We start from the raw sequence: 11,253 nt of genomic DNA, 5'->3' as shown, positions 1-11,253 counted from the left end.
AAAAAAAAATCCTCGCTTTAAATATTTAAACTCCCTACACTTTGTGCAGATCTAGTCTCCCTCCCCCCGCCCACCCCCCACCCCACGTTCAAAGAATTTCATTTCAGAAGATACTCTCTGCAAGGCACTTTTTCCTCCAGTGCAAACTACCCATTTTTTGACTTTCGAGAGAGAATAGTAATGATGGTGGAGAAAAGCTACCATAGGGTCTCCAACATGGAGGCTTCAGGCTGTTCCTTTTCCAGAATCGTACGGGGCAGATTTTCTTCTCGGGATGTAAATCAACCAAACCTTGGTGTCTGTCAGGAATCTAGACAAACCGTCTCGTAGCACATCCGGTCGGGCACCCACCGCGAGGGCGCGGAGGGCGGCAACGCAGACCAGCTCATCCACGTCCTTCCCTCTCCTCTCTAGCTGCATGGAAACGTGGAGCTTTGTGTTCGGTCAGGTGACATGAAAGGTGAAAACAGTAGCTCTCAAATTACATTTAACCTCAAATAGCAAAGGTCACGAAGGAGGGCACAGATCGGCAGCTCCCGAGACTGCACGCGTGCGCACGCGGTGGCTTAAGCGGGCCTCTTTTAATCCCACATGGGTTTTCCACACCGTTTCTGGCATCAAGCACCGGCCCGCAGGACACCAGAGCGCCTTTGTGTCCCTTGCTGACACTCCGGCATTGTGTTTTCCTACCCATTAACCAAGGATAAATGACCTAGATATTCTGCCTATTAAAGCCTCATTTTTCTTTTGCCCTTTTGTTCTTTAGTGTACCACATTATCAGACGCTGCACACATTTTAAAGTATTCTCAGTCTCAGATGCCCTTTTGAGGGAGTAATAGGAGGTTTTTGTCTGTGGTTCCGCGGAGATATCTGGAGTGGAATTACGCGAAGGTAATTTAAGGTTTTTCGTCCTGTCTGGTCTGAAGACAATCAGTTTAGCATATTACTAACAGCTCATCTAGGATAAGAGGATATAGCAAGAAACCGTACAAAGGCCAGAATGCTGTATTTGCATCTATTGCGAATACAAAAAATAGAGTGAACACCAGTTCCCCTACATACTACATTCTCTAATTACATCTCTGCATATCATGGGTCACTTTTATTAAAAGCATCATTACTACAGTTGGCAGCAATTTACATTTTATCTTACATGATAGCAGTTTTCAAAGAAAAAAATAAAAGGACATCACAACAAAGAAAAACAATACATTTACAAAGTCATGTCTGTAAACTTCAAGGCTAGTTTAGAGCTGAGGTAATGCTGTTTTAGCTTTGTGGCTAAAGTAACAAAGTCCTTTAATTTAAAAAAGGTACCTGATTCTCTCTTCTCTCACTCTTTATTTATCTATTTATTTTGTTTATACCAGTGCATTACAAGACCACGAGACAATGGAACTGTAGTTCTGTCTGGCAAGAACCCTCCCAGTAGGTTAATTTCCAAAGGGACCCTTCACATTCAACAGCTGCCTTATTATTGCTGCGCCTCGGGACAGAGACGTTCACACTAACGTGGAGATTGTCAGAGTGTATGGATGTGTGTGGATGCGCAAGTGTGGGAACCCCCATACAGTCAAAAGGGAAACAAATGAGCAAGTATGATATGTATGGTAAATTTCATCTTGACCTTCACAGCAAAAAAATTAAAATTAAAAAATTAAATATATAACTTCATACTTCCTTTGAGCAGCACTTCCTTCCATTAGTGCCACTCAGTTACAAATTGCTCTTTATTATAATACCAATGGTACCAAAAGGAAAAAAAAAAAAAAAAAAAGAAGCAGAGCATTATGTAAGTTTCCTTAAAAAGACATGATCACCTCTCAAATTTCATCTCTCCTAGGGATAATAAATAATGCACTGCACAATACTTAATGACCAAGATACCTTTTGACACACCTGTATAACATGACTTGGACTTTTTTTTTTTTCTTTTTCTTTTTTGCTACACTATGTTACAGAACAGCTTATAAAACTAGGTATGAACATTAACTGTGAGTGTAAACAGTAGGACTACCACTTGTCAAAAGTTTTAAACACTTGAACTGGAACTGGTACTGGTTATTCATCATTTTCGTTGTTTTCTAGTTCATCCCCCCCATCGAGCGAGTCCAGCTCTTCACCCTGTGCTCCTTCGTCTTCGAAGACGGAGGACCCCGCGGTCTTTTCCGGGTTCTCCTCGGCGTCGCTGCCGTCCAGGTTCTCCTCTTCCTGGAAGGCGCCCCCCTCGGCCTTGTCGGGGGCCTTCTCTTCGCTGGAGCCCACGGCGTTCTGGAGTCCTGCTAACGCGGGGAACCCAGGCAGTGTCAATCCCCCCAGTCCCGGAGGTAGAAACATGGACGGGTAGAAGAGGCCCGGCGCCACGGTGGACAGGAGGAAAGGGTTGAAGGCGAGCGGGTTGGAGGGCAGTCCGGCCGGGGCAGTAGCAGCACCAACAGATCCATTCGCAGAGTCAGTAGCCGAAACAGCATCTGTGCTTTTCTCGGAGTCTTTGTTCTCGTCTTCGTTCTCGTTGCCTTTCTCTTCCGCTTTCGGGGCGCCGTCTTCCGGCTCTCCCTGCCCGGGAGCGGCGGCGGCGGCGGCCGCGGCGGCGGCGTTGCCAGCAGCAGCGGAGAGCGGGTTGTTCAGCAGCCCGCCCAGTCCGAACACGTTGGGCAGGCCCGCCATGCCCGGCAGCATCAGGGGCAGCACGGCCGCAGGGTTCTTGGCGTCGCCTCCGGCGGCGGCGGCCGCCGTCGCCAGTCCTGGAGGGAAGCCCATGAGCCCCGCGAGCTGGAGAGACTGGAGGTTCTGGAGGTTCTGAAGGCTCGTGAGGTCCATCCCGGCAAACAGGCTGTTCACCAACAGGGGGTTGATTCCGGAAGTGGAGGCCGCCGCGGCCGCCGCGGCCGCCCTGGCGATCTCGCTCTTGGGCCTTCGTCCTCTCCTGCTCGCTCCTTCCCCCCGCACCACGGGGCCGGTGAGAAGGCGGTCAAACATCGACTCGGGAACAAAACCCTGAAGCAAACGGGGACAGGCAAACAGTGGCTATAAACGTCGCTGGCGAAAACTTAAATTTCAGGGTGGGCCTTTCTGATGCGCTGAAAATGGACACCGAGTGGAGACACGCAAGCAGTCATTTCCCTCCTAAAAGCTCAATGGTGAAACTTAGGAAAGAAGAAAGTCTACCTGTTGGCACTACAGTTAACTCGCGGAATTATGGCGAGCTGCAGAAAAATGGTTAAAGGCTACTCTACCGGTGAGGTGAAGGTCAAGCTGTCAGCGTCCGTAACTATCTCGAGAAACAACACATCAAAATGAAGTTGAAAAGTCTGGAACATTTAACTATAATTACGTTTTAGCGTCTACCCTGGAGAAACAAAAATTGTGTTCACCCCAAAACCTGTACACAAAGGTTTATTGCAGCTGCACTCATATTTGCCCAAGTCTGGAAACAACCCAGATGTCCCTCCATGGGTGATGGACAACCGCACACAGGGGCACGTACATGTACCGGAGGAGTGCTCAGCAGTAAAAAGGAACAAACCTCTGACACGTGCAACCACTTGGATAGATCTCAAATATAAAGTCCTCTTAAAAATCGTCATATAATTTATGCCTCTGCTTACAGGGCATCCTCAAAAAGACAAAACCCCGGATGGAGCGCAGACCAGCAGCGGCCGTGGACCAGGGGGAGGGGGAGGGGACACTACAAGAGAACTTGGGGTGGGGGGAGATGAGGGCCCTGTCTGTATTCTGATTATGGTGGTGGTTCTTCAAGAAACTATACATGTGCTAAGACTGCTGGAACTGTAGGTCAAAAGAAAAATAAGAAATTGTAGTGTATACTTGAAACAAGTAAACAAAAAGAAATCCAGACATTAACAAATTAATATTTTTGGAAGAAACTGAAGTGGAAAAAAATTTTAGGCGAAGTTGTATTCTTTCTTTTAAAATCAAAATTCCCAGTTAACCTTAGTGACCTCGACCACCGCGAATTCCATCCTACAGGTGAGCTGTTAATAACCAGGTTTACCTGGGGCATTCGGCCCGTAGTGAGTCTACCTCCAAGACCGTGAATGCGTGTTCCTCTACCGTCCTTGTAAATCAGAGCTGTCAAGTTCTTCCGCTTTGGATTAATGATATACCAATAGGAAAAACGATGATTTATTATGTCTTTTAAGTGAAGAATAAGTTATAATTGAATAATTAATGGTCAACGGAAAATAAAGAAAAGCCCAGGACAACGGTTTTGTATAAACCCCTTTCCTGATGGAAGTGCCGAGTTCGTACTTACAGACTGCTTCACTATCTCAGTCCAGTCTGGAGCGACTGCAAATTCAGGGTTCTCTTCCAGCCACCTGGGCAGGTCCTTCATCGGAGGCGCCATAGCTCCACCCATCTGGGGAGAGGCATTTGGAAATTGATCTAAAAGCACGTACATCCCCCGCCCCCCTTCCCGGGTATACACGCACATATCCTATACAGATATTCTAGAAGAAACCAGGATTGTTTTTCCTTAAAAAGGATAAAATGCTGCTTTCTGGGATAAGAAATCACACAGGGAGATCATTTCCCTTTCCCAAACGTTCACCTTCTTTCCATTTCGTTTATTGACAACAGGCACCCTTTCTTCTCCTGTCAAAGTGTTTATATCCAATTTATTAGGGTTTCGACATCTATGTCGTTTCTGTTTCGGTTTCTGAAATGAGGAAAACAGCACATCCGCATTCTTCTGCAAAAAAAAAAGCCCCCAAATGCGTATTTAGTATATTGTATTTAGTACTTACTCTTTCCTGCATAAATGACAAAGAGAATAGTGAAGCCATTTTCTCTTCTTTCTTTCTTTCTTTCTTTCTTTCCTTTTGTTTTTTTTAAAGTAATCTCTATGCTCAATGGGGGGCTCGAACTCACGACCTGGAGATCAAGAGTTGCACACGCTACCTACCGAGCCAGCCAAGTGCCCCCAGTCATGCCATTTTCAATTACTATGGAAGGTTTGGGCATCGTTTTAGTTATCAGAAACTAAGATTTTCTTTAAAAAAAAAAACAAAAAAACTATTTTTCCCTTTGTACACCTAAGCTGAGAATCTGCTTTTCGTTTTGTTTATCAGTAACCCCACATAAAGCCTTTTCTTCAAATGTTTAACTAAGTCACGGTATCTTTAAAGGAAACTTTCTCAAGTACCCTTCCTAATTTCTACCCAGTGACGTGGATGAACACACAGATGACCTCATGTCTATGATACAGACTGTACATGGACAGGAGCAACCCGGGGATAAAAGGCCCCGTGCAGGAGGGCGCCTTCTGAATGGCAAGGACTCAACTCGAGCTGAACTCAACGAAATAAAATGTGAAATCCTACACTTAAGGTTTGTTTAAAAAAACCAGTCACTAAGTACATAGGAAGTAAAAGATTTGTTGTGCTGCCAGCTTACAAGCAGTTTATGTGACAAATCATCTGGAGATATGGTTTAATGTTTAAGGGAAGGCGTAAGTGTTAGTTGTTCGAAAGAGAAGCTAATAAAGTCTTGGGCTGTTGTTAGCTAGTCAAATTTCTGCAAGTAACAGCTTCGTAGTACTCTGTGCTCGTCAGACCTGGTCTGAACCAATTAAAGTGCATTCGTGAGTGTCATCCCACTAATGAGACCACCTGAAAACCAGGCCGTGTAAAGAATAACTGAAGAAATCATGTCTATTTGGTGGAAGGAGAAAGTAAGGGACTGCATAATGGGCATCTTCAAGTAACTACGAGCTTTCCTTCCTGACTTGAAGCTAGTTTTTCTAATGTAAAACACACAGTGACAGAAACTGGGGAACGTTCGAGATGAGGCAGAAAGACCAAGAATTTCTGTGTTCTACCGGGGAATCGTGAGGGCTCCCCTCACGGGACTCCTCCCAACTAAACTCTGCGATACTTACTGGTACATAACTTGGCATATCAACAGTGTAAGTAGGATGCAGCTTCAGCCATTCAACTAAGTCCTTATTTTTAGGAGCGTCCTCCCCCACCAGCCTAGTCCCGTCTTCAAGATTTATCACGGGGATCCGCGTGTCTGGGTCCAGCTGTCCAGGAGAAGGAATGTTTCTTGTAGGTGGGGTCTCTATATCTTCTTCGAAAGCTTTGGTCACCTCAGCATCCTCCTGCAGAAAGTTGACAGTGGTCTGAATTCTCATAGGATGAGAGATTCCAGAAATGTCTTATCCCAAGAAAATGCTGTCCTAGCATAATGGATCTTTGACCAAAAAGGGAAAAAAGCTACCCGAAACACTGTCAGTTTTGGAACAGCTATCAAATTAGAAGATGAAACTTTAATATCACTCTCCACACTACAGAATTAAGTAATTAGGGAGGAAATCCACAGCCCACCAAGGCTCCATGTTTGAGATCCTAAGCCACTAGGGCACGGGCAGTGTAGTCTGAGCTTGACATGCATGAAAGGTAGCCTCTCAATCTCTCTCGGGGCTCTCGGGATCACATCACTAAAGAAATTATAATTGAAGGAATCCAGCAGCCATCTCGTGCATAGCTTTTTGGCACTCTCTGAACCGTACAATTTTGTTGGTAGGACAATATTTTGAAGCAGGTGTGTGAGGCAACACTGAAAATATCACGCCCAACTGGAAGCCTGTTCTCTACCACTGTCCAACCGGTGGTCCCCACACTATTACTCCAACCTCTAGACAACTTTTCTGACAGCCCACTGTCTATTCCTACTGCTTCTTCTTGGGCTCAGTTCTTCATCACTGCCCACCCCCACCCCAAATTACTGTGATATTCCTAAATGGTCTCCCTGATTCTAGTTCCGCTCTTCTTTACTCAGACTTCCACACTGCTGTACTGCAGTCGGTTTTCTAAAATGCACTCTTCCTAGTTTAACTAGGAACTAGTTAAACTATTTAAATTATTTGGTAACTGAATTCCCCATCACCTTCAGGATAAAATCCAAGTTCTTTAGCATGGCAGCCAAGGCCCTCCCCGATTTATATCCTACCTTGTATCCAAGCTCACTTCTGTCGAACTTCACCTCCTCATCGAATTCCCCTGCTGCCGATGACTTTCAGTTTACCAAACATGGAAGGCTGTCTCTAGCCTCAGTGCCTTTGCACATGTTCTCCCTGTAAGCTCTTTTCAAATGACCAACACCTACACAATCTTCAAAACTTAACCAAAGTATGACCACGTCTAAGGAAACTTCCTCATCTGTTTCTCCCCGTATCCTTCTCCTTCCATTCCCATTCTTCCTTTGGGCTCACAAAGTACCCCAGGCATGCCTCACAGCTAGGATACAATATTATTTATCAGTCACTCATCTTAAACACTGTGAGTTTCCCAGTGCAAGCACTTGTTTAGCACTTATTCTTTGCATTGTACTTTGGGGGGGGGGGGCGGGCAGGGGGCAGGGAGTGCACACAGGGACAACTTCTACCACGTTGTTGGATGTAGGATGACTGTATCCTTACTTTTCATGGCAACGCAAAATGGTCTCCAGTTTGAGTATGGACACAATGAAAGACTTTAGGACTTGTCTTCTTCCATATAAGTAACATTGCTGACCTTTATACCTCTTTACTATTCCATTTATTTATAGCTCAATCAGCATTTTCCTTGTATTTTATGTGTATGCACATAACTTCGCACAATACCAAATACGTAACCCCTAAATTCTAACATTTGACAGTAAGAGAAACAAAAATTTAAAAATACATCCTCTAACATCTCTTAGGAATTCTGAGCTGGGTTGCTTATGTGACTTTAGAAAAAGGAAAGGCATCAATACGTTCTTAGGGATGACTGAAAATATGTAAAATGCATAAAGTCAGCCTGAAGTTTAACACAGAGTACATAGTTACAATAGGAAATAGCACCTGGTTCACACTGTTAATTCCTGATGCCTGGACCACAGACAAATACGTGCTACGATTCAAATATTAAATACAGTAGTGAATAAATAGAGGTGTGAGATGCAGAAACTCACCAATATGTTGATGCTTATGGAGAAAGGATTTTCAGGGAACAAAATCTATCCAAGTGCTAGGGTGGTTTCGAGTAGGGAGGCTAATCACTAGTGGTACACTTTGGGGACCACACACCTAGAAACGGCATTTGAACTTAGGGAATAACCAGTCACAGTTGATCGATTACAAGGTGTATTTTTATAAGATTCTAAAAGTAATCATATGCTCCACAGAAATGACCATTATTATGATTGGTACATGGTAATGAATTTTGAAATTAACTTCTAATCACCCAGAAGCTTCTGTTTCAGTCAGACCCCACCAGAGGGCAAATCCCAGTGAATGCTATTTTGCCATTTCTAACCTTTAACTCAACCACTCCTTTTACTGCCCTTTTAAGTTATTTGGCTTTCTTGAGATTTAAGAAACAGCGGGGCGCCTGGGTGGCTCAGTCGGTTGGACGTCCGACCTCAGCTCAGGTCATGATCTCACGGTCCGTAAGTTTGAGCCCCGCGTCGGGCTCTGTGCCGACAGCTCAGAGCCTGGAGGCTGTTTCAGATTCTGTGTCTCCCCCTCTCTCTCTGCCCCTCGCCTGCTCATGCTCTGTCTCTCCCTGTCTCAAAAAGAAATAAAAACATTTTAAAAAAAAATTTAAGAAATAAAAAAATGACCAAATAAGAATAGGGTTGGAAAAAGTAAGAACTGTTGAAAGAAACGTCTCCCTCCTCCGTGTTTCAAATTCCAGTGTTTCCCAAACTGTGTCCCACCTGCCCAGGGAAAGAGTCTCTCCTGGAGTGCTGGCTCCTCGTTCACAAGCCAGCTCCAGTGTCCCTATGCTGATCCGGGTTCCAAATCGATAAGGCTTAAGATGCCTGGTACCAATTTGTCCTTTTAAAAATGGACTACATGAAATTGGGTTCTTTGGGGTAAAACCCTCGTCACTGCCCAGGCAGCGCATGTGTAAGCGGGGTGACTGAAGATTAGGGAAGGGGTTATTTTGGTCCCACTGTCCTCATTTCCTTTGAGTTGAAAACGTCAAAATCCATTGGCACATACATTTCATACAAACCTAAACTAGAACGCGTTTTGTTTTTTTGTTTTTTTTCCGATTGAGATTTTAAAAACAGCTGCAGTTACAAAGATAGGAGAATTTGCCATCACTAGCTCTGTATATGAGCACAAATCTCCAGTCTGAAACTCAACATTTATACTAATCTAATAAATGTCAGAACCCCAAACAACAATATTTTTAAGAGCAGAAGCTTTTTCCGCCTCAGGAATTCAGAGATAACAATTATAGGCTCAGAAGAACGTGTTTTTGTTTTGGGCTAGTCTTCCGAGAGTAATCAATATATCAGGATCTCGGGAGGAATAAATCCTCAAGCTACGTTTGGTTCAGGCCGAGTGATCTGTATCAATGCTCGACACAATTTTTCAGCCCAGAACCACGAGTGTTCACTGTGATCCTATTTCTTTAGTGGAAGAAGCCAGCTTTAATACCACATCCCTGAGAGGAGCACAGGCCAGTGTCGTCAGAATGGCAGGGACTCTGGCTGCCACCGTGGGCACACACAATGGAAGTGAGCTCCTTAACTTACTGCACTCAATGACGTCCGTTTGTGGCTCATGAAAAGCAGATCAAGACCCTCCACGTTTTTCCTCCTTCCCCGCCTCCTCTTCATGGGAGGCTCTCCATCCACCAGGGAGCCGTTAAGCAGATGCCTCGTGGGTGTGCGTGACAGGCCTGCCTGGAGCAGCTCCATTTGAGTCTTAAAGGCATCAGACACCGGTGTCGAGACATTAGGCAAGATAAACTTTGAAGTAAGAGACGAAAAATTTGAGGTAGAGCTTGCTGCCTCTCTTGAGGCCTTTGATAAATCTACAACTTTTTCTTGTCCGTTTTCTGAGACCACTTGAGACTCCCTCAGCTGAGCAACCATTTCCATGAGGTTTCGCCGCTTGGCCGCTCTCTCGGCCTCAATTTCAATTTTTCTCCTCCTCCTCCTCCGCTGGCGAGGGACAGAGAGGTTTAGGGCGTCTTCCTATTGAAAAATTACAACACGACAGTGAGCCAAAACTGTATCTGCTAACGGGCTGGCTTTCAGAAAAAAGAACAAGAAGCTTCAGGAACTAAACATGCATAACTGCTGAAAAAGAGCTGAGGAAACGGCAGCCATCTTGACTCTGAGTAGGACCAGTGAGACACGAGCTTCCAAACTGAGCAAAGACTCAGAGAGCTCACCTCTGAACAGCAAAACAAACTCACCTTTGACAACTGAGGAGAAGTCGTGAGGTCCTCGCTCCCACTAATGCTAGCTTGGCCGACCAAGGAGAGCTCGGCAAAGCTCCTCTTCTGCAGGGGACTGTCCATGGTGGGTGGCGTGTAACCAGGGATGAGGCCCTGGAAATCAAACATCTGGCGCCGATTTACTGGCCATTTGCCTTTCAGCACGGCTTCACAGATGTTGTCTAATCGGTTTATCATTACTCGGTCCTGGGGGGAGAAGAAAAGTCACACAAAATTGCAACAAAGACGGGGTGAAAATCACTAGATAAATATTTCCATCAAGATGCTAAAGAGCATAAAAGGTTTCAAAGGCAATCACGGGGGGTGGGGAGGGGGGCAGGACACGCCTGGGTGGCTCGGTCGGTGAAGTGTCCAACTCTTGATTTTGGCTCAGGTCATGATCTCACGGTTCATGAGTTGGAGCCCCACATCGGGCTCTGTGCTGACAGTGGAACCTGCTTGGGATTCTCTCCCTCCCCCCTCTCCCTGCCCCTCCTCTGCTTGCTCTCTCTCTCTCAAAGAAATAAACTTAAAAAATAAAATAAAATTAAAAAAAAAAAAACTCAACCAGTGGAAAAAAAGTAAAAGAAAACGAAAAACAAGTGAGTAAATAAACAAAATCCACAAAAACTACTTTGCTGTGGTGGGAGGTCCTAAGATAGCCCCAACATAGAAAACCTAGTATTTTTCAACTATCAACACCGGATCACACAAATGAGAAAACATTACGTAACCATCTCTAAAATATCCCCCATATTTCCAGAGTAACTTCTGTTCAAGTTTGAAGAATTGGTGGTGAACACCAGCAGACAACAATGGAACCCTGCATTTAGCTTCTGGAAGTTCTGGTGTTTCAGATCCACAGGCTGGATCGAAATATGTCCCAGGAAGTGGGACATCATTAGCGTCACTATTAATAAAGTTCAGCATTACAAAATGGGCACCAACCTAGGAACACCTAATGAATGTCAATTTGCATTCCCCACCTATTATCACTTCAAATTTCATTGAAGCGTGTACATTAAA

At 44.9% G+C, this 11,253-nt stretch overlaps 1 protein-coding gene across 2 annotated transcripts in view; it reads right to left on the bottom strand.

Annotated features, from left to right (window-relative positions):
- Positions 1 to 830: 830 nt before the first annotated feature.
- CHD7 (chromodomain helicase DNA binding protein 7) overlaps positions 831 to 11,253 on the bottom strand; it is a 191,131-nt gene continuing 180,708 nt past the window's right edge. For both annotated transcript variants that reach the window (XM_047842070.1, XM_047842071.1), the window contains exons 33-38: positions 10,207 to 10,434; positions 9,539 to 9,982; positions 5,904 to 6,125; positions 4,575 to 4,715; positions 4,278 to 4,382; positions 831 to 2,998 (exon numbers count right to left, since the gene is read on the bottom strand). In XM_047842070.1, the coding sequence (XP_047698026.1) occupies positions 2,063 to 2,998; positions 4,278 to 4,382; positions 4,575 to 4,715; positions 5,904 to 6,125; positions 9,539 to 9,982; positions 10,207 to 10,434 (2,076 nt within the window). In that variant the 3' untranslated portion in view covers positions 831 to 2,062. The remainder of the gene's footprint in view (positions 2,999 to 4,277; positions 4,383 to 4,574; positions 4,716 to 5,903; positions 6,126 to 9,538; positions 9,983 to 10,206; positions 10,435 to 11,253) is intronic.

The sequence above is a fragment of the Prionailurus viverrinus genome, chromosome F2 (assembly GCF_022837055.1).
Source record: "Prionailurus viverrinus isolate Anna chromosome F2, UM_Priviv_1.0, whole genome shotgun sequence".
Taxonomy (NCBI): domain Eukaryota; kingdom Metazoa; phylum Chordata; class Mammalia; order Carnivora; family Felidae; genus Prionailurus; species Prionailurus viverrinus.
Note: the sequence above shows the minus strand (reverse complement) of the source record. Positions and strands in the feature narration are given on the sequence as shown.